Source organism: Bombyx mandarina, chromosome 06 (assembly GCF_030267445.1).
Source record: "Bombyx mandarina strain Sakado chromosome 06, ASM3026744v2".
Lineage (NCBI taxonomy): Eukaryota > Metazoa > Arthropoda > Insecta > Lepidoptera > Bombycidae > Bombyx > Bombyx mandarina.
The window spans coordinates 9,670,966-9,693,981 of record NC_143213.1 but is presented as its reverse complement, the minus strand read 5'-3'; the positions used below and the strand labels follow the sequence as shown (position 1 = coordinate 9,693,981).

The 23,016-nt window shown below is 34.5% G+C and overlaps 2 protein-coding genes across 3 annotated transcripts in view; one reads left to right on the top strand and one right to left on the bottom strand.

Moving 5' to 3' along the window:
• Positions 1 to 1,769: 1,769 nt before the first annotated feature.
• LOC114246481 (uncharacterized) lies at positions 1,770 to 7,871 on the top strand. The gene is made up of 5 exons (XM_028179020.2): positions 1,770 to 1,932; positions 3,287 to 3,580; positions 3,681 to 3,892; positions 5,810 to 5,959; positions 7,292 to 7,871. Exons 1-5 carry the CDS (start codon positions 1,923 to 1,925, stop codon positions 7,376 to 7,378), a joined length of 753 nt encoding a protein of 250 aa, XP_028034821.2. The 5' UTR covers positions 1,770 to 1,922; the 3' UTR covers positions 7,379 to 7,871.
• A 708-nt stretch (positions 7,872 to 8,579) lies between these two features.
• Positions 8,580 to 23,016, bottom strand: part of LOC114246476 (lysosomal proton-coupled steroid conjugate and bile acid symporter SLC46A3) — a 36,234-nt gene continuing 21,797 nt past the window's right edge. Inside the window, exons 2-8 of one of the 2 annotated variants that reach the window (XM_028179012.2) lie at positions 21,395 to 22,284; positions 18,015 to 18,174; positions 13,679 to 13,780; positions 12,885 to 13,022; positions 11,995 to 12,078; positions 11,532 to 11,688; positions 8,580 to 10,796 (exon numbers count right to left, since the gene is read on the bottom strand). In XM_028179012.2, coding sequence (XP_028034813.2) covers positions 10,535 to 10,796; positions 11,532 to 11,688; positions 11,995 to 12,078; positions 12,885 to 13,022; positions 13,679 to 13,780; positions 18,015 to 18,174; positions 21,395 to 22,267 — 1,776 coding nt within the window. In that variant the 5' untranslated portion in view covers positions 22,268 to 22,284 and the 3' untranslated portion in view covers positions 8,580 to 10,534. The remainder of the gene's footprint in view (positions 10,797 to 11,531; positions 11,689 to 11,994; positions 12,079 to 12,884; positions 13,023 to 13,678; positions 13,781 to 18,014; positions 18,175 to 21,394; positions 22,285 to 23,016) is intronic. The other variant, XM_028179013.2, reaches the window with a different exon arrangement.

The window sequence follows — 23,016 nt, the reverse complement described above, 5'->3', positions numbered from 1 at the left end:
TATGCAGGTATTACTGCCATCTATTGAATCATATGTGTACTTCATGCTCAGTATTGTCGAAGGAGTTCCCATTCCTATAATGCTTGATAACAAACAATTCGATTTCAAAATTTTTTAGGCTCCTTACATTTTAGATCACTAACCGATTAGCATTTACTTTGTTTAATTATCTAAATAAAACACACTTTCAGTCCATATTGCAAATATTAACCAGTTTGGATTTTTTTGAGGATGGCAACTAGACAACCAATTAGCGAGACGTTAAGCAAGGCAACTAATTTAAAAGACTATTTAAGCACCACGGGAGTTGAGTACGCTAGTGCCTGTCCTGGTGAAACTGGAAAGGCCTCCGGGCCACCAGTAATGCTTCAATCATAAAAAAAAAAAAAAGTACGCTAGTGAACTAGCACATGGAAAATTGAATAAAATGAAATAAGAAATAAGAGATAATACAAGTCCACGCCGTAAATGTTGGGTAACATGAATTTATTAATAAAAGATTTCAATAAAATTATATGAATGAAAAAAAATCCTTCCTGTTTTAAAAGTGTCCAAGAAACCACGTCCAGCGATTTTGTTTGCTGTTAACACAATTGTAAACCTTCCCGATTAAAAGAAATAAGCCACCACTAAACACTTATTTAAACCTTAAAAAAAAACAATAAAATTTTAATAACAAAATAAATTATTTCACAAAATACCTGCATTCCCGCCAAAGAATTGCACGTATTACGGTGGCTACGGTCACTACAAGTGACCAAAAGTATTAAAGTTGGTGAATTAAAAAAAGAAAGATTTCCGCTTATGACGCACATTTCAAAATAGATAATAATATAATAAATAATAATAGACATAATAATTAGACCAAAATAGTACTTTTTTTTTTATCTTAAGGAATACCAAAAAAAGTGAAATGTGTGTGCCTTGAGTGAAAAAATCATAGACCTTTCAGTGGAAAAAATGCATCTTCTCTACAAATGCTACATTCAGAATAAAATATCATAACACGATTGCGCTATTTTGATGGGGTGTGAGTTGGATGTTGCTGCTTACATTACTACAGCTTGATGCTTTTTGTTTTGTCTACTATAATAGTAAGAGAGTTCTCCTTATCTTTATCCTCCAGAAGGTGAACAAATATGTTTTTGTGTTTGTTTCGTCCATAGAACAGGAGAGAGATAGGTACCAACAATTTTGTAACAAAAATCAAAGCTATGTCTATTGTATAAAAAGTGAAATTGACTATGGAAATGAAATGAAATCACATTTCATGATGATGAACGCCAACACCGTAACTTTTGGATGAAATAAATTATACATCTCAGTAAACCGATAAGAATAACAATTGCTACTAGATTGATTGGTTTACCTGAGAACGTAATCGCTAACGTAAAGATCCCTTTGTAGGTAATAATTCCTGGCTATATCAAGAAAAATATTTGATTCAACAGGTTTCAATTTTTCCCATCTATGACATTATTATTATTATTATCGTATTAAACTATGAACAAGTTACGTGACGTTAATGTGTAGTTCTGTTGGTTGTAAGACATTAACAAACTCCATAAATTCCCAATAACTTTACCTAAATATTATAGTTTTTATTAAATTTAATAAAAATTGTAAAAATGTCCATTCCACATTAATTTCTGTATGGTATACTTGGTATTATTACTGGTTTAACGAACGATATTAAAAAAATAGACATATAGGTATATACTTTGGAATCCAGTTTATAGTATTGCTATGTGTAATGTATATCTGTGGCAGTGGCGTAATCTATCTAAACAAGTGACGTAGTATCTCGCTTCGATACCTACCTACTCGGAAAGTCGGATCTCTAAATTCACTATTCTGGGCCGTGATCAAATAAGTATTTCGAGTGTTTTGAAATTTTAGTATTTAATTTACCGAAATAGAAAATGTCTAGATGTAAGTACCCACATACTTCCCTAATTAACTATAGCCTCTTTTTTACCTTCTAAGATGCAAGTGTTTAGGTACTGAGGTACTAAAATTTTTATATTTGTCGTCACTGAAGAATGTTTATTTAGATACCTACAGAAAAACTATATTAACGCCTCTCTAAATAGAAAGTGTAGAATGTCTGTTCTTTAAGCATCGTTGAATCATTGATGGTGCCGGTCACATTTACGATGAAAAAAGACTTTGTATTTCACGTTGTTTCGAGAAAACATTGTATTTTCGTTAGATTTTCAAAGTCCTAGAGATTAAAGGTACTATATTCACGTTATGTAAGTTTAATCGAATTACAAATAATTGTTAAAGTAAGGTTACACAATATGTCATAATAATAATTATTAGCTTGACTCATCAGAAGCGCACATTCGTTACAAAAAAACCACTGTTTTCACGAATTTTATATTTCCAAAATCCTAAATTTTTATATTAAAATTATATTCTAGAGAACAATATAACAACAATATATTAACAAAGTTTTGGAATTACCTACATAGTCTAATGCAATATTCTGTTGTCATTTTTAATTTATCAAGAAACTAAGTTAAATTGTATCATGTCTGTGTTAAGAAAACAAAATCGTAACAGGCGATTTTACTAAAAAAATATATAAAATAATCTTACATACTAGGTGTAATTAATCCCAAATCTTACTAAAATTATTTTCTGATTTATTTGTTTACTTGAACATCAAAGTATAAAACAAACGATAGTTTTAGTTTAGCCCGATTTGCAAAAAAAGTTAAGAATACATTTAGAATTATAATTACCTAAATTAAATAGTTTATCATACGTCCAAAAAATATTTCGTTTTCTTTAGGGAAAAATATTGTCTTTGAAATACAGGATGCTTCTGAAATGTATTTTGAATCCTTGATAAATTAAATTTTATTTTTCTACCTATTGGCTGGTAGCGTAAGGGACTATAACTGCTAGGTGAGATCATGGGGCTCAACTTGAGAGAGTGTGTCAACACTGGTCTTAGGAAGAGTAGGGCTTGACAGAATCTGCTTCACACATCAAACTCATTATCGTAACCGCCAAGTTTGTGGGGGACTGTGACTGGTGTTTGAAAAGCCTAAAAGTACTGAGAGTGGATTCGGGAGATCCAATAAAACATGTTCAGGGTAACAGCAGTTTTTTGTTGCCCTGTAGCCGGGGTTGAATATAAAATTAGTGGCAGCCACGACAAGAGAGCTATCTGTCGCGTTACTTTGTCAACATAGCATTCTGACACTTCCTAAAAATACTTATTAATCAGTTCTATAAATTTACCTTTAAACAAAACTTTTTACTTAAATTTCAGATCCATACGGAAACCCAAATTATCCCCCACCCCAAGGACCAATTTACCCATCGCTCTACAATCCTGCAAATGCTCCACCTCCTGGCCAGCCTAATGTACCACCAAATTATCCTGTGCCTGGTTATAATGTTCAACATTCATACCAACCCGGGTATGGTCTCGGACAACAACCTGCAGCAATGTCTTACCCAGGAATCACGCCAGCACCAACTGCACCTCCCGGCCATGTGACACCACATGGTGCATTTGGTTATCAAAGCTATCCTTATGTGACACCAACCCAGAGCTATGATAGTGAGTTCATTGATTAAGTTTTATATTTGATATCAAAAATTTGCATGGGTGTGATAAATAATTTAGGGTTTCGATATAATTATTATATGCTAATTTTCAGCAACAATTGAATGGGTTCCTACAACTCCTCAAAATGCTTCGATACTTAGCGAGAAGGCAGTGGTGGCTGGTTATGAAGGTCACGATGGTAGTCCCCTTTGGGTGATCAGGTCTCAGTTCCAAGGAGATCTAATCCCAGGCAAGTTATGCGTGAAACATTTCTCTGCATATGTTCCGTGGGGAGGAAAAGAAAATGCCGTTCAAAACATTGAGGTAAGTTTTCTTTTATAATATAATGATTAATAATTTTTAAAAAAATGCATAAAAATTATGGAGTCTGAAAAATTAATAAAAAATAATTTTCACAGGTGCTTCTCACAAACTTTAATATAGCCTTGGTTTTCCTCCCACTGCCATCTTCCTAAAAAAATTGTCTCAGCTATAATCTGTCTTAGACTTGACCATGCTTGCTCCCCTGTTTTTCTTGCCAAAATTAGAGTCCGTGACCATTCTCTTTGTGAGTGTGGATTAAATGAGGATACCCTGGATCACATTTTCTTCGACTGCCCCAATATCGTATCCCCTCTTTATGATATACTTCCAAATGGCATTCCCCAGCCTATTAATATTAATTGTTTATTAACTTTAGTCTATTCTAAATATGTAAATATTGTGTAAATTTTTATCTACTAACTAGCTGACCTGGCAGGCTTCGTAGTGCCTCAATCGATAAATAAAAGACCTAAGCTTTTGTATAAAATAAACGTAAAACAAATAAAATGAATCCGCCCGACGGGGAACCATTAAAGGAAAAACAAAATTGTTATTTTTATTTAATTCCGAGCATTTTCATATTTATCTACCTTTTAAACCTTCTCTGGACTTCCACAAATAATTCAAGACCAAAATTAGCCAAATCGGTCCAGCCGTTCTCTAACGAACAGCAATTCATTTTTAATTTTTTTTTATCACGCGACGTTAATTGGTCCCGTGATAAGTTCGTAAAGAACTTGTGTTACAGGTACCAGATAACGGATATAAATGTAAGATTTTTATTATACACATACATATATTTAATAGACATCCATAACCCTGGAAAAGACATTTATATTTATCATACAAATATCTTCCTTTGGCGGGATTCGAACCCGCGACCCCCTTGTGTAGTGACCATGTTACCACTACACCAGACGGCCGTTATGTTTTATATATTTTTATATATAGAAATAATATATATCTCTAAAGTAGTTAGTCTAACATATATTTGTTTGTGCTGCTCTTAAAAGCACAGATTCGCGTATGGAAAAACCGACCAAATTTATTTTAATATTAATAATATAATTAATAAAATAATTAATTTAATAGATTTAGTAATTTTTTTTCCTCTCTAAGTACTGGTCATTTTTGTAAATACTTTGACATTGGCAAAATCAATGCCAAAGACGTTGAAGCCAAATTCTTTATGTAAAAAAAAAAAGTTGAATATATCTTATCTCAAAAGTATTTTAACATTAAAATTCCAGTCCAACTGTTTTGGTGAGCTTAATAAAGCAACCACTAATAATTTATACACTAAATATTGAAATAGTGTACTGTACTAAGTTTTTTTATTTTTTTATTGCATCAATGGGTGGACGAGCTCACAGCCCACCTGTTGTTAAGTGGTTACTGGAGCACATAGACATCTACAACGTAAATGTCGCTACCCATCTTGAGATATGAGTTTTAAGGTCTCAGTATTGTTATAATGGCTGCCTTCCTTCAAACTGAAACGCGTTACTGCCTCACGGTAGAAATAGGGAGGGTGGTGGTGGTTAATTTCTTTCTTAAACACACATGCTTGTGTCATGTATATTCACAGATTTAAGGTGATCTTGTGCTAAAACATTTTCTTTTCTTATTCATGAACAATTCTTCCATATTTAATCTTAAATATATAATAATATACATATAATATAAAAATATTGCTTCCTAAAAATGTTAATTACCTATCTGTAGTTGGGCAGCAGAGCTGTTGACCCATCTAGAGTTGAGTTGTAATCTGACTCCACATAAAACAATGAGAATGCTGCTCATACCCCAGACATAAGATTGAAGTCTCAATTGTATTGAAATAATATAAGTTGTTAAGATCCAATTAATTATATGGAAGTTAATTCCTTTAAGGTTTAAATATTTCATTTTCTATAGGTGTGCTGTGCCCGTCCTGAAAGGGTCAGGTGGTTGGAAAGCCGTGATGGTGTGATTCCTCCTAATGCTGTAATGGGTGGCAACACTGCAGCTGGTGAACCTCTGTATATTGGCAGGGCTAGGGAACAGGGATCATTGACCCCTGGAAAGGTATAACCATAATATTATATTATAGTTTTCTTGTCAAATATTTTTTCTAAAACAATAGAATGTGTTATTTGTATGTTTTGTGGTCTCCTTTTGTGTATGGTATATACAATCAATTACATATTTCTTAATTTAATTGACATATTCCCATCTTATATTCTGTCACCCCACATTTTAAGTACTCCATGAAAATCTATCACAGTACAAATACTGCCTTGCATTGTTTCAAAATTCTTTAAAGCATTCATTGTCATTTTAGTAGTTTTATGCACTTCATTCGTTTATTGCATCCACTTCGATAAAGCGGCACGACACGAGAACCCTCTCATCGTGGCCGCCGGTAACTACATTCCATATCCTGCGACAGAATGGAAAGCAGTCGACGTTGCCCCAAACACGTCATTTCGGATCCTCCCGATCCACTAACAGTGCTTTTAGGTACCTCAAGCACCGGTCACCGTTCTCGTCGAACCCATCGCTTGCGACGAAGGGCTCGACAAGTAAAGTAACCCTCAGACAGCCCACTGAGTTTCTCGCCGGATCTTCTCAGTGGGTCGCGTTTCCGATCCGGTGGTAGATTCTGCGAAACACGGCTCTTGCTAGGGTTCGTGTTAGCAACGTCGTCAGGTTTGAGCCCTGTGAGCTCACCTACTAGTTAAGGTTCCGCTGAAATAGTCTCTCAAGGCTATCAGCTTAGGTAGGAAAAAAAATCGATTATTGCACAATCCTGCTATGTGCTGAGATTTTCTGGCTAAATTCGTGAATTGGATCTAAAGCAGACTTTGTCTGGTCATTTGGTCGCATTGGCAACCCTTACCGTGACCTGGTCTCACCTTATATCACAAGTCTATGAAATTGCTCTTGTCGTTAATACATTACTGACATTTATACGATAGTTACTAATTATCAAGCGATAATCAAATGGGCTGGTGGTAACACTGTGCTTTCGAGTGACGAAACGTTTGGATTCATTACGACGCTTGAAAGGCAAACGTGACTAAGGGACAATAACTGCTTTATACATAAATGATAGGCAATAACCATATTCGATGCGCATAAAAAATATTTATCTAGGTCTATTAAAATCATTTCAATCCTACAGTTAGATTCGTTAAAATAGATTTTTTTTTCAGGTATTTCAACTTTAAATTTTTAAATTAATTATTTTTAAAATTTTTAAAATTAGTTTTTTAATTAATTTCAAATTAGTTTAAATTGGTCTACTGTAAAGTTCACGCATTGTCGCTTAGTCAATTTTGCCTTTCAAGCGTCACTTAGGTAATGATTTGATATTAAAATTATTAAATCATTACTCTAATCATTTTTGTGTTACAGGTGCACCCGAGTCACAAAGTGTTGTACATATCGTTCGCCGGCCAAGAACTACCTCATAAGGCTTACGAAATACTTTGCACAGTGTAAACCTTAATTACTTTTTTACAGTTTTATTAATGTCTTTATTTTTATTATTCTTTAATTTCTTAAAAGAGATCTGTAATATTTTTGAACATCAGTTTATAGAATGTAATAAGTATATTTTGATACGTTACGAACGTGTATTAAAAAAAAAAAAAAAAAACCTAGAACATTAATATTTTGCCAGCGTAAAGAGTGGTGCAAAGTAACAATAATCTTAATTAGATATAATCTGTGGCTAACATAATAAACAAATAAATGAGTTGTATTTTGTGCATTTTTATCGTTGGTAGCATATAAATTGTTATTAATAGGCCTTTAATTTTACTATGATGTTTAATTATAATATTTTATATGTACTATATTTTATTGTGCAATGCTAATGTAATTTGTAAACAGGTGAATATAAGGTTTTCTAAAATCTTTTATACAGATATAATACAGTATATATGGTGAATGTGTAATTTTATAACTTTTTAATAAAGGTTAGAAAAAATAACTGTTTTAATACGATTGGTAATACATAGTATACAGGTATGATATAGATATAAACAATTATGGACTCCATTAACAGCGATATACGTGTTTATGCAAACAACATTAAAGCTACAAGGATCCCGTGCCCTTTTTCTCGCGTTTCTTGAGAGTTTAAAAGACGTAGTTCCTTATACTTCAAGCGCACGCTGCATATATGAAAATTTAATGTAATAGCCTGTACTTTTCAATGAATAATTCCCTAACAATACGTATGAAGGCTATATTGCGATCTGAGATTACTTTAGTATCATAGATTATTAAATAGAGCATTAGTATCATCTAGTATCTATCTCATAGTTTAAGTCGTAGGTACCCTAAAAGATAAGACGCCCGGTGCATTCGTGTCGAGCGATGCAATGGTTTTCGAATCTCGTAAATAGTTACTAATTTTTCTAATTTAATACGTACTTAACAATGGTTCACTTATAATTTGCGTGATTACTGGTGGTTGGACATCTTGTGAGTCCGCACGGGTAGTCCCACCTATTTTTGTCGTGAAGCAGTAATACGTTTTGGCTTAAAAGGTGGGGTAGCCGTTGTACTGTTAAAACAGACCTATGGGCTCCGGTTACCACTTAACACCAGGTGAGCCGTGAGTTCACCCAAGCATGTAAGCAATAAAAAAACATAAACTAATACTGCTGCACTAAAGAAAGAAGAGTTATTTACATCAGATTTAAAAAAGTTTGTTTATTCACACTTGGTACATAATATAGCATCACTATGAGGTAAGTATTATTTATAAAACTTAACTATAGATACATTTCAACCTAAGTACACAAATCTGTTGCCTAATGTTACAATTCAGTTTTTCTACGAGCTCGTATACAACCGAAGACTTAAAACTACTTAAAGGTCGAAACACTGATCATATGTCGGGAATTTTAGAAAAAAAAAAGATCCCAATTTGAATTATTTTTATGCGTAGAAATTTAAACATTTCAGTCTTACAGAAAAAAAAACTTGTAGGGCACTTGTATACCGCCTCTGATTACAAAAGAATTCTTTTATAATGTGAGTAACGCACATTTAAATTAATGTGAAGACAATAGCATAGATTGTAAACGATTAAACAAGAGGCGGTATTAAGCCAACAGTATAACAAGGAAAAACAAATTTATTAAATTATCGGTTTAAATTATTGTTATAATATTCTTCTAACCTATTTTACAATCAATGAATCGATGTTTACTTAAAGTATGTAATCGCATTGTTTACTTACTAAAGTATCGACTTGTTCATGTGAGTAAGAAAATGTATAAGTTTTTAAATATCTACTATTTTCGATATACTTTTTGTTGTCTGAAAATTGTTAAAAATATGCTTAGAAATAGGACAGATGGTTCCAATTTTGATCACATTCATAGTGTGGTGATCATTCTGTAAATTATTATTATATCACTTGTTACATAGCTGCATATTTACAAATTAAATCTAAAAAATAAAATAGGAATGTTGTTTGATCACAAAATTAATAAAACAAGTATTGAAAATATTTTCAATTTACAATAAAACATTTGATTTGTAAAATTACACATAAATTTCAATGAGTCTTTTTGGCGGGTATGTGAGGAGCGAATTATGAATTGTTTTGTTTTTTTTTTTAATTTGGCTTTAGCGTTTAACGAAAGTGGTTTATTAACTATTTAGTATTTTTAAAGTGCACAATTGTAGGAAAATGAAACAAAGCCGCAGGACGTAGCTGGTCGGGATCTTCCAAAAAATCCTCTGAAAAGATCTCAGCAAAGTAACCGCCATTTTACTGTAATTAGATTTAATCCTTTATCATCTCGTTTTATTTAATTTCATCCCAATTAATATCTCAAATTAATTACCCTCATTTCATTTCGCTCCAATTTTTTTTCATAACACAGAATATACATAAGATTAGGCTGTATTGTTTGATACCTTCGTCTTTCAAGGTGCAAAAATCCACTGAAGTATATGCAAAAATCAAACTATACTGAATCTCCGATGGCTTTCTTCTAATGTCAAACACTACGTTAAAATAGCAAAGATGGGTGGGTAGGTAGGTAGTACGTATGTACCGTACTTACTAATATAAACATGTACCATCCCCATACCTTTGCATTTAAAATACTAATTAAATCAAATATCACTAACGCAGAAAATAGTACACAATACGCACAAAACTTTAACAAAATATTGTTTATTAATAGAAAAATCGGTGCCCTCCGCGGTTTCACCCGCTTTTTTTGTAATTGCAAAATGATTACATATTATCTGAATTAATTTAAGTCATGTGCTGCTGTCACTCAGAATCGAATTTTTTTGTATTATTATTCTGTAGACGGCCACGTATTCCCTGACTCGTCTGGTGTAAAGTGGATACCGGAGCCCATAGATATGAGAACGTGATGCCGCCACCTATCCTGAGTTTTGAGATCGAAATTTCAATTCTATTTTACAAAGATTACTTCGAGTAATACTTAAGTTAATGGTACCTATTAATCCGATATTCCAATACGCTGTGCTCTCAGAAAAAAACAGCAAAAATTATGTGGATCCGTTGTGTCATTACTACGCGAAAGTAGGTTAAACGAACACATTTTAACTTGTCATAAAAAACTGATGGCAAAAGAAATTAAGAAAATTCGTCATTTGTTAATGCTGTATTTTACTGTTGCAGAGCATACTCTCAGTAAATCCCATTTCGATTTGAGATTGGTTGACGTTTTCTATAGAAGTTTCGGGAACATTTAGTTGCTTTTCCATGTTTTCCTGTTTGTTTGTTTCACTGTCCGCCACGTATGCTTTGTTGTCGACGCCAGATTTCTCTAACATTTCGGAGGCTTTAATATCGATTGGCTTCTCGATCTTGGGGTCTTGTCGTTTACTGTACTTCTTGTTCGCTAGGTAGAGCCACCTGTAAGCGAGAAAATCTTTCAAACTCTAAGTTATTAACGGTTAGAAAACCCAAAACCAAAAATTCTAAATAATTTGCGACTTGGCCGTACGTACATCTGGGAATGTCGACGTCTATGAGATGTCTACTCACCGTCAGATGGGTCATTTACAAATGCAAAAAATTCAATAAAAACACTTTGAATTAAGCTTTACTTGTAATTTATCAATAGCAAATCGTTTTAGTATGCCTCAGAAAACATAATGCAGTTTAGAATAGTGTAGGTATATTGTTTTATAAAAGAACTGGCTGTACACGTCCGCTTCGCTGGGCATTTAAAATTAACATCATTATTTCTCACCCCCACAAAGATTCTCATCATTAACGCCCCCGCAACTGGTGTAAGGAGTCCAACACTCATATAAATATTAGCCTATCCATTAAGTACATGTATTTTCTACATGGATACCATGTTTCAAGTCGGATGCATGGTTCAGACTTCAGTAGTTATAACGGAACATCCGTACAAACCACTAGATTTATATATTGGTATAGATAATTATTTTTATAAGTCAAAAAAATATCTATAAATAATCCAATAAATAAAATACCTCATATTCAATACATATTAAATAGATTATTCATTAGTATGAACAACATTATCTTAATGAAGTAATAGCAGCCTACATTTTTTCAAGATGATTCAATGTAACTTGCAATGTAAAATTAATACAGGCGTGTTAAGATAAAACTTACATAAAAATGAGAACGGCTGGCGTCGTGAGACCTCCTCCGAGTAAGAAGAAAGCTCCCGGGAAAGATTTAATCGTAGCCGTGTAGACCGTCGTATACATTGGAGCATAAATGAGTGGCATCATCGCTTCGGCGAGACCGAAGAAGGAGTTCACTTTTCCTAAATAAAAAAAAGGAAAATGAAGCATCCGTTGCCTAGTGGATAAAACGCCCAGTGCATTCGTATCGAGATATTATTATTACACATAAGTACGTCAGGTTTCGAAAACTATGGCAGATCCCAATTTTATTAAGTTAATACGTACCAAGTATTCACGAACGACTTTCGCGAGGAAGGATTTACGAGTTCCGGTTTGCCCTAATGCCTCAAGTCGTGATGCCTATGAGTTTCGGTACCCAAAGATCACAACTAAAAAATATCCGCATAGAAGCTTAATTAATAAGGTACGTCCATTTAAAAACTTACCTAACTCATCCCTTTCCACCAACTTCGAGATCATTGATCTCATAGCTATGAACGATGTTCCATTAAATATTTCAATTAAAGGTGCTGAAAAATATAAAATTAAACAAATATAAGTTAAAAGATTTCTTCGTTAAATAAAAGAAATTTAATTCCCAAGACATGCCTGCCGCCTCGGTGTCCTCGAGTCACAATAACCGTCCAAAATAGCAGCTATTTTCAGTCCTCACCTTATTTTTTAACTTAATTTTCGTACTATTATAATTGCTAATTACACCATGTTTAACATGCCGTTTTATATACGGGGCTTGGGACGCTGAGCTCGTGGTATTGATGGAATGTAGATCTTCACGACGACGTAAATCTAATATCGATACATAAGCATCATAAGGAAGCGTCAGAACGCTACTTTGACAAAGCGGCGCGACATGAAAACCCCAATAACGTAGCCGCCGCTAATTACTTATCCGACTGCGACGGGACAACGCAAAGCCGCCGTCGTCCTAAACATGTCTTGTCGTACCCTCCGAACTAGTACATTTAGGACCCTCAAACACCGGTCACCGTCCTCATCGAACTCGTCGATTACGACGAAGAGTTCGACGAGCGAACTAGCCCATAGACACAGCTCACTGAGTTTCTCATCTGATTTTTTCAGTGGGTCGCCAAAAAGCTGAGCTCTAAAAAATCGTTCCGTGGCTTGGTATCGCGAAATGCGTCGGGAACTGTCCATGACGGCGATTTGGGATTTGAGATGGCACAATCTCAAGCTCCAATTAGAGAAAACATAAGTTGAAGAATAAAATAAAAAATAGCACAGATCGAACATTTAGATTGGTCTCGTCACATTATATTTACACGAAGGCCTACATATAATTAGATAATAAACAAACCTAAGTAAATATGCCATGTTTTCGTTGCAAAAGCGTACATGAATCCAGCTAGTATTTTGCTTGTGCAGGAAATCACTCCAATTATAGCATCGTCTAACTTCATAACGTGACTGAAGACTCCGACCGAAAATAGGGTTCCTAAAACATTAAAATAGTTTGTTAAAGTAAATTAATGAGTACTGAACGTTAATTATAAAGAATGTTCCTTGAAATATCATATGCGAATTATTTTATTAATGAACTCCAAAATACTATTTATTAAAATAAATAAAAAAGAACCTATGGGAAACAAAGATTGTTGTGATAACTAAAGTTCGGAATACCGCGAAATTAAAAGTAATCAGCTGTGTGTTTTTTGCGTGGCCGTTGTACTCAATTTATAACGTTAATTTTTATTTTAACTAGTCACATCAAAAATGTTAGGTAAAAAGGGAACAAATAGTCTAATTTACAAATTTGCGGGTCTTATCTATCTATACTTATATATATATCAAAATTAATTGCTGTTCGTTAGTCTCGCTAAAACTCGAGAACGACTTGACCGATTTGGCTAATTTTGGTCTTGAATTATTTGTGGAAGTCCAGAGAAGGTTTAAAAGGTAAATAAATATGAAAATGCTCAGAATTAAATAAAAATAACAATTTGTTTTTCCTTTGATTCGTCCCCCGTTGGACGGATACATTTTGTTTGTTTTAAGTTTATTTTATACAAAAGTTTAGGTCTTTTATTTATCGATTGAGGCACTACGAAGTCTGCCGGGTCAGCTAGTTATAAATAAAATTATAAGACTCACCTAGTAATGAAGTGCACATAGCGTACGTTGAGAACATACTGAAGTCAACCTCATTCCAATTAAACCTGAATCGAGTGTAAAGATACACAACGGACATCTCCCCTGAAATCCAAAAGTGAATCAAATTTAAAAAAGCCTCTAATTACACCACTTAACACTGTTGCCAAATTTAAAGATTCGAATTATCACCTTTTCGAATCTCGGTTTTTTTTTTAATTCGCAACGCAAAATGCGTACACACGAACATACAAACAAACGAATAGCTATTATTCCCTTGAATTAGGCAATCTGGAAGGAAACAAAGACGCTCACAATATGCCCAAAAAAAGTAAAAAAGTCGTAAAGAATACATGCATATATTTTTACTGGGTAAGTAATACTAATATGTAATGTCACAAGAACGATTTCTTGCTCCAGTTTAAAAAAAAACAAAGATTTATAAATAATATGAATAACTAACATAATCTTCACAATAGATAATAAAATTCTTCACGAGATTGATAGGTATTATTAATTTTGACGTCATTCCTTTGCAACATTTTATAAAAATCTACGTTTAATTAAGGAAGTATGTATTTATAGATATTCAAATAGAGGTATTTACCCAGAGCAAACAATGAAATAAAAATGCGTCCGTCACGCAAAAAGTTCACATGGATGATTCTTAAAACCGACCCAACAAAAAAGGCATTATATTGCCAACAACATGCGGTTTTCAAGAACTACATTGACGCGAGCATGTCAATCAATTTATCACAGGACGTACGCTGATTAAGCACATTAATTACCGAATTGTACTCAAAAAATTGCCGAATCGATTCAGGAAATGCAATGCTAAACATCCATTAGTGAGGAAGCACTTTGTTATTGTTCATTAAGCTGCGGTGGTAGAGCAATAGTATTATATGTTTTAAAACAAAAAGTAAACAAACCGAATTGCTCACAGATCTTTAGCAATTACTTTTATGCATGATGATTCTAATATAATGTTTCTGCAAGTGCTGATTAACTATCTCTTAACATTCAATGTTCACATGACATTGAATTACAAGTTCCGCGTTGCAAAAAATATATTTGTGCATAGGTATTGTAAATACCGAAATTAATTCAAAGAAACTATATACTCCAAACATTTTGTGGTTCGTACATCACGGAATGAATTCCGAACAAATGCTTCTGTTCAAACTCTAAAAAATTGTCTAAATTCACAATTAATACTTCTAAACAACGTGATTCTTTCCTACGATTGAAATAAAACTTAGAAAATTTGAGTGCGTTGTATTAAAAATAATTTAAGTAGATAGCTTAGCTATTGGTATGTACCGAATTGTATTTTACATATTGTTGCTCCCAGTTCCTGCTAGTGCTGTGAGAATACGCGTTGAACTAACAATCCCTGACCAAAAAATGAAGGCACAGAGATGAATTCAGTAAACGATTTGAATGTAAACATATCTTCCACAGTAAGTACTTTAAATAAAATCGTATTGATAACCTAATCAGGTGATCCAACTCTGCCCTTCATCATTAATCCTACCGACCCAACTGCTTAGAATAGAAAGCGAAACCTATGGTTAAATGAAAGCTACATAAATATTAACAAGTTATTTAAGTGTTTATGTCATATGTAGAATCTAGTTTCGAGTTGCCTGGACTTTACGACGCAATCCACTACAAACAAATAAATCAGCTATAATCACTAAATGTCAAAATCTGTATTAGTGAATACATCAAATTTTAATCGTTTACTACTAATTTAATATTCCAAAAAATTTACCATACCTATGAGGGGAAAAAAGAGAATAGTAGGTGCATTGTGCACCAAGGGAGAAAAGTAGGACATTTCCTCCCGCGTGTAAAATTGACGCGGGATGAGATGTCCTACTTTTTACCCGCGGTGTACATACAATTTTTTCTCCTACCAGGCCGAAAGTTCGTGGAGTACCGAGCCCGGGTCCTGGCGCGAAGCCCTGGCCGGAGGTAGGAGGGGCAGAGCCCCCCATACTAATAAAAACAATTTAACTGTTTTTTAATTTTTAAATAAACTACTACTAATTGAATACGAACTGTCTGATGAACTCATCTTTGTTGTTAATACTTCACTATTAAATTTTATTGCCTTTTGTTTATTTCCCTTTTACACTAAACACAATATTGCAAATTACCCGAGCTCAACAATGGCGGAAAATTTTGGATGCGTGAGAGCAGACGTAGACACTAACCCGCATGTACACTTGTCAGTACCCAGGGATAAAAAGTTACACTTTCTTCCCTGTACAGCGGGAGGAAAACCGAACTTTCGGCATAGGTAGGATAAAAAAGATGTTGCGCCGACCCCAGGTGACCGAGAGAAGGGCAGGATAATGATGACCTATGATAAAGACTGTCGTTGCCCTTGCAACTGCCCATACGTTGCGGCGTCTGCCTACAAGTGTACCTTGACGACTATTTAATGTTATTAAACTTATTACCGTAATCATTTTTATGTGAGTAATTTAAGGTATGGTAATTTTCCTGTACGGCCTGATGTGAGATTAAAAGTTTCCGTGTAACGTAGATTACCACACTATTTAGAGATTCTATAGAAATTAGTAATATTAAGCTTTAGAAGTCGAGGACTACAGTATAAGACGCCCGGTACCACTGTGCCGGTGCTTAACATCTCGCACATCGATTTTATCAAGGAAAGATGTACTTAGGGTTTTTTTTTAGGACTGAAGGATTCCTGGTGGCCCGGTGGCCTTTCCAGTTTCACCAGGACAGGTGGGCGAGCAAAGGTTCAGTCAGGAGGGGTTGCTAACAGCTGCCCGAGCGCCTCCGAAGGAGACCTAACAACTCAAGAGCAGCTGCTTCGCGAATGAATCCATTACCGGATCGGAATCGCGACCCGCTGAGAAGATCCGGTGAAAAACTCAGCGAGCTGATTCATGGGTTAGGTTGCACGTCGACGAATACGGTTAGCGGGATCCCTAAGCCTGCTCCTAGTGTTAGAGCTGAAGGCGTCGATGTCCTTAGGTATCACATAGTCACGCTTATCTTCAACAATGAAAAACATTATGTAATAATCAAAATTTATAAACGTAGATAGGGCGTATTATAAACCCACACGGGTAGGTACCGCGAAGTAGTCATGCATTCCGGCTTGAAGAAACTTAAAAATTCGATATCAAATCTCAAGGAGGTGATGAGCGTTAAAAATAAGTTCATTAAGCTTTTAATAAGATTATAGATAAGAATTTTTTGAGCCCACGATACTCAAGAGTTTTCGGACTCTGTCTTACAGCTGTGTGATGCTAACACAGGTCATTGACTCTGGACGAGTTTTCTCACTAAGCACGGATCTATCGACTCAGTACTATTAGTATAATTAAATTATAATTACATTTATCTATCTAGTACAACCTTTTGATTCATAACAATTTTTACCTTGATCAATAATAATTAACAAGCTCTTATCTTATCGCCTTGAGTAAACTTTGACTTATTTAAATTTAATTAACAGCAGTTTTTAATTATTAAAAATGCACTCAATTCTGCAAGTCTTGTAACTTACGTGAAACAGAAAAAGTAACATAAAAAGCATATTAGCAAAATTAAATTAAATTACTTTTACTGGTGGTAGGGCCTCTTGTGAGTTCGCGCGGGTAGGTACCACCACCCTGCCTATTTCTGCCGTGAAGCAGTAATGCGTTTCGGTTTGAAGGGTGGGGCAGCCGTTGTAGCTGACTTTACTAAGATGTTAGAACTTATATCTCAAGGTGGGTGGCGCATTTACGTTGTAGATGTCTATGGGCTCCAGTAACCACTTAACACTAGGTAGGTTGTGAGCTCGTCCACCCATCTAACCAATAAAAAAACTTAATTTAATTCTTAAAATAAAGCTTAGTGAAATATCCGTACTTTCTTAACAAATTGCCAATTTTATTTATATGAACATAATTGTAATAAAAAATATAATGTACAACAACAAATTTGCACATGGAAACAATAACGTTATAATTATTGACTGGCAAATTGCTAGGAAACACCTAATAAAAGTTACAATGATTTAATATGAAGATAATTCGTTGTAAAGCCTGCTCTACCACAATTTTCTGAAAAATACAGATTCTGGGCTTTTAGCCACACTGACTTTTAGCTTAGCCTCAATCAGCTGTGAAGTAAATAATTATAACTTTTGGATTAAATAGTAAGATGGCCGAAGTAGCAACGAAATGAAGACTTTACGGTATTTAAGTTGTTATGTCTATGGGGCTTACTAACAGCAACTACATTGGTAACAATGAACCCTGAGAAAGAAAAAGTCTGCCCCCTCAAATTAAAACATTACACTCACCATATATGGGTCCAATGATAACACAGAGCACCACGACCAGCATTATGACTCGTAGTCTTCTATTATTAGGACCTTTCTTGAACGCCACCATCAATGTTTCCTTGACATACTTTGTATCGAAGAAGTCACGAAGCCAATGGCAGCAGTTCTTTGGTGGTTTCTGTGTGTTAAAACGTTTTTTTAGTTAATTTATAATTAAGCAGCTCCAAATTTGGGATGCAAAGAAAAACCAATAAAATTCGATATTTATATCTTTTGGTATTTGAAAATCTAAATTTTAGTGTAAATGTTTACAATAATAAAACGTAAATCATAAAAGCAAAAACGAATGAAGAAAGGAAGGAATTAAAAAATGACTACGAAAAGAAGAAACAGAAAAATCACTCCATATGGCAGCCGTTGTAAAACTGGGACTTAGAAATGTCTTAAGGTGGGTAGCGGAATTTCCATTGTTGATGTCAATGGGTTCATCAGGTTACTGAAGACCTGGTCTGACTTGACCACTCATCTAAGCAATAAATAAAAAGATAGAAATAGGCAGGATAGTGGACATGCCTGAGAACTCACAATACGTCCTATCACCAATAATTACGCAAATGATTTGAATGCAATCGATGTTACTTAGTACGCTGCGTGACTACCGATTTTGAGTTTGGGCGCTAGTTGTACGAAAAACCTGTCAGAAAGATGATGATTGTTGGGTGGCACTCTGAACCTAGATTAATTTAGTGACCTTACTGGGAGCTGAATGTAGATAGAAAAATGTTGATGATGAATGGAACTTTTGTTGACTGAGTTTTAATTATAGAAATATAAACAATTTTATTTGATGAAGGCATGAAGCTTGTACGAAAAGTACTACGTGATTTTTAATTGAATCAATTTTTGGAGTTTTATGTGATAGAAAAATAATTAAAGGATTAATCAGAAAACAAATGTGGATGATAATTTTTTTTAAGTAAACGCAGTATGCTAATTCTCCTCGAACGATAGAACTTACTAGAGCCGAAGGTTCACTTCAGTCGACCGACTGTGACACCAAACTAGGTCAAGTTGACAGAATATTTGTTTTGTAAGTTTGTAACGCACGAATAATCTATTTTAGTCATTGAACTTGAAAACGTGTTATATAATCATTATAATTTCACGGTCGCCTTATTAGTCGGCAATTATTTTAGATTTTTTTTTTTTTGTTAATAACCTAAAAAATATGCAGATTACAAGATAAACGGAAGGTCTGTCTTGCTTCAATTACGTTACCACGGATTATTGAGCAGAAACGACTTATTTTTTAATACATCGTAAGCATGGCTTGCCGTTTTAATGTCATTTCATTGGCATTATTATTATCATTATAAAAGAAATATTCGAAAACCTTATCGAACCTTTAACTGAAAGGTTATCTCGCATTTATATAGTTCAGAAGATCTGCCTTTCAACAAAACATTGTTATTAGTAGCTCATTTGTTTGGTGGGCAGCGGCTGACCTGTGCCCTTGGAATCTCCGGTGTCCATGAGCTACGTTAACTATTAATTAACCACCAGGCTAAGTACAACTGAGAAATACCACAAGGTAAACAAAACAACATGAATTTGCTTAAATCCTAAAAATGTTCGTAGCAGAGGCGATATATTTCTAACCATAAATTTTAAAGCGCATTACTCCCTTATTATGTGATTGGACTAGTGATTGCATTGGCAAGATGTAGCAATGACTACATTTACTATTAGAAGTGACATCGATGATCATTTTCGTGCTCGCGAAGACACGACAGGCTTACTCAACAAGTCAGATCGTAAATATTCACAAAAACCGTCGTCGAAATGTTCCTTCTCATATACGAATTTTCACGTTTTTATTTTAGTCTAATATGCCTAAAAGCTATTTTGCCTAGTACTAAAATATTTCTGAACTAAAAGGTCAAAATACCTACTTGTTATAGTGTGGGCTGCTTAGTTTACCTACCAAGCAAACCCTGGTGTTAGAGTTCTTTCATGAACTGCCTTTCGACCGCTGACATGGTTCATGTTATGACAACCACTACCATCAGAGATATTAATGACCGAGATCACCTACGTAGGTTGATAGGTAAGTAACTATTTATTTATTTTGTAGTTTTCAGTGCACATAAAATAAAACCGTTTAACTTAAAAGTTTTTTTACCGATTTTTATTTCTGCTTGCTCTACTACGAGAACTTAAATAATCTCCCACAATAGCATTCAAAAATAATGATAATTCATATAAATTATAATATTTTTATACACTGAAAAATGTACCGTGAAAATCTGTTGATTCAATAATTATTGTAATCATTGGTAATGAGTGTCGCTTTATTTATTGAAGTAATTAATTCCGAATCACCTCGTAGATGTGATGTGCTGGTGGTATAAATAGCGATATCCACCATGCCTTCTTCTGCTGAGAAACATTAATATTTTTTGGTGTGTAGGGTCATTCAAATGTAATTGAAATTTTGACCTCATGATTCAAATTGGCGGCGTTGGCGCTACGAAGTGATCTTAAATATAAGTCAATAACAGTAGATATAATAAAAATTTACTAAAAACAAAAAATATTTTTTCAGTATTCCAAATGTTGCCATCATTTTTTACTGAATGAAATTGTGGTAATCTTTTTCAATTCCCATCTGTGGCGCTGTGTTCGAGCTTCATATAATTTATTTCTCATTCATGATTTTTATACTTTTAGAAACGAGCAACACCACCCAAGATAATCTTACTATGAATTAGTTACTCTTACTAACTAATATTTAATTCTGGTTAATCAATCTGGGCGCCTTGGTCACGTATACAAGTATAGACAATTACATATCACGATAGATAATATTATGTAGGTAATTCAGTTTAGCGTGGTATGGACATGAGATGCGTAGAGAGAAGATGCATGTGACTAGGAGATGTATGGAAATGATAATGCAAGGTAGAAGGGGAAGAGGTCGACTGAAGAAGACATGGAAGGAATTTGTGAATGACGATATTAGAGAGAGAGGAGTAAGTGTTGAGATGGCGGCTGATAAAAGAGAATGGAAGAGAAAAATTAGCTGTGCCGACCCCACCTAGTAGGATAAGGTAGAGAAAAAGAAGAGAAGTAGGTACTTCAGAAAAAAAACTGTACGATTCTGACCTTTCAAATATTTTACAGTTTCGTGGTCATGGTTATGGACGATTTATGTCAACGACTCGCCAAACGAAACTCGAATACCAAAGAAAATATTTATTATGATATTGGGAATATGTAAATAGTAATTAAATATTAAACAGTCAAATACCCTTCTTGAGATAGTCAATTACAATATTACCTAACTTCATTAAATTGAAGAGAAATATATGATACTTTGAATAAATTCTGACACTCACCACAGATGGATCAATTTTTTTAACCTCCTTGATCCTGAAGAATCCATACATAAAGCTCAGTATGTATAAAGTAGCACTAACGGAAAACACACCGTATAATCCAATTTTCCTCACTAAAATCCCGCTGAGCGCAGCTCCCACAGGTACTCCCACGGAATGAAACAAATTCACAATTCCTATCCTTAAAGTCCGTTGTTCTTCGGTCGTAACGTCACCAATGTAACTAAACACCCCCATAAACATCGTGAACCAGCCTCCGGTTAGTGCGGGGAATATTGCTTCTGTCACGGCCGCAACCTCAACGGGCAACTCGTAGAAGAAGTATGTGTTCACAATGAGACCGATGCTTGTGAGGAACTCCCCTACGATTGGAAGGAGCATGCAAAATTTCCTTTGCCCAACTCGGTCACTGTACGCTCCGAGGAATATTAATATGAAGCAAGGCAAGAACGATTGTAGAACAGTCTTCCAGCCTGTTACAGAAGCCACTAATGTTTGGACGGCTTCTTCTTCGAAAGTGTAATTTGTTGTTTCTCGTCTCGTAAGTGCATCACACACGTGATGTTCAAACCTCAGGTTGACTCGACAAGCTTTTTCTAAATATAGATTTTGTGTGGCTAATGCGGCTAATACCGATGGCATTACGTAACAAGCCAAAATAGGTTCAACAGTAATTAGAGAAATCATTCGCCTTGTTTTTTGCAAAATCCCGAGCCCTTCCCAGTTCTCGGAATCATCTTTGGGTTCATTTTCCCCGTCTTTTTTGTTGTTCTTAATACTATGACTAATTATGTTACTTCCATTTAAGTCACTGCTATTAAGTATTTTATCTGCAGACTTGTTGTTTTCCAAAATTTTGCTATCGATCGCCATAACTGGGTCGCGTCTTTCTGAAACAAATTTTAATTTAATAAAAGAAGAACTATCAAAATTGTTACATTATATTCATTTTATATTGAAGCTGAGCGTACGTGGTTTTACGTGGATCACATGCTAGGCTTTTGTACCTTTGATTAGTAAATGAACTAGCACCGGATACTGTAATCATCCTATTACTGTTGACGTACTTAACCTAATCGCCGCCGTCATTCGGAATTAGTTTTACCTAGACACAATGGATTAACATTAAGAAGTCAGTCATTGTAATATGCTACTTCGCAACAAAGAGTTCGGACTATCATTCTCTATACGTGACATTTATTTTGTTTGTGATACAACACGCATTTTTCGTGACGTCTGTAAGATCTCACAATGAAATTTAATTTAACGGTTCGGCTACCGGTTGATTGTATCGCGGAAATACATTTTCCGGCTTCGCGATTTCTGGTTTTCGATGTTGGCATAATCGATTAATTATTTGAAGTTTGTGAACTAACCAATAAAGCGTGACGAGAAAATAGGCTTTATGTTGATGAGTTGAAAGGTGTGAATACGAAAATTTTTAAAATAAAGGATCGTATACACCTCTCTAATTTGAACAAGCGACCCAACAATCAAAGCTTTATTTAAAATTGACGGCATTTGCGTACATAATAGTTATAGCAAATTGCGCGAACACTTGTCTTCTGGCTCAACGAATCGTGATAAATTCATAATCATCTAAGTTAGTTGACTGTTTCAAT

Coding starts and splice junctions, on each gene's coding strand:
- LOC114246481 (XM_028179020.2), top strand. Junction 3,581..3,680: donor ACCAACCCAGAGCTATGATA/GTGAGTTCATTG, acceptor GCTAATTTTCAG/CAACAATTGAATGGGTTCCT. Junction 3,893..5,809: donor ATGCCGTTCAAAACATTGAG/GTAAGTTTTCTT, acceptor CATTTTCTATAG/GTGTGCTGTGCCCGTCCTGA.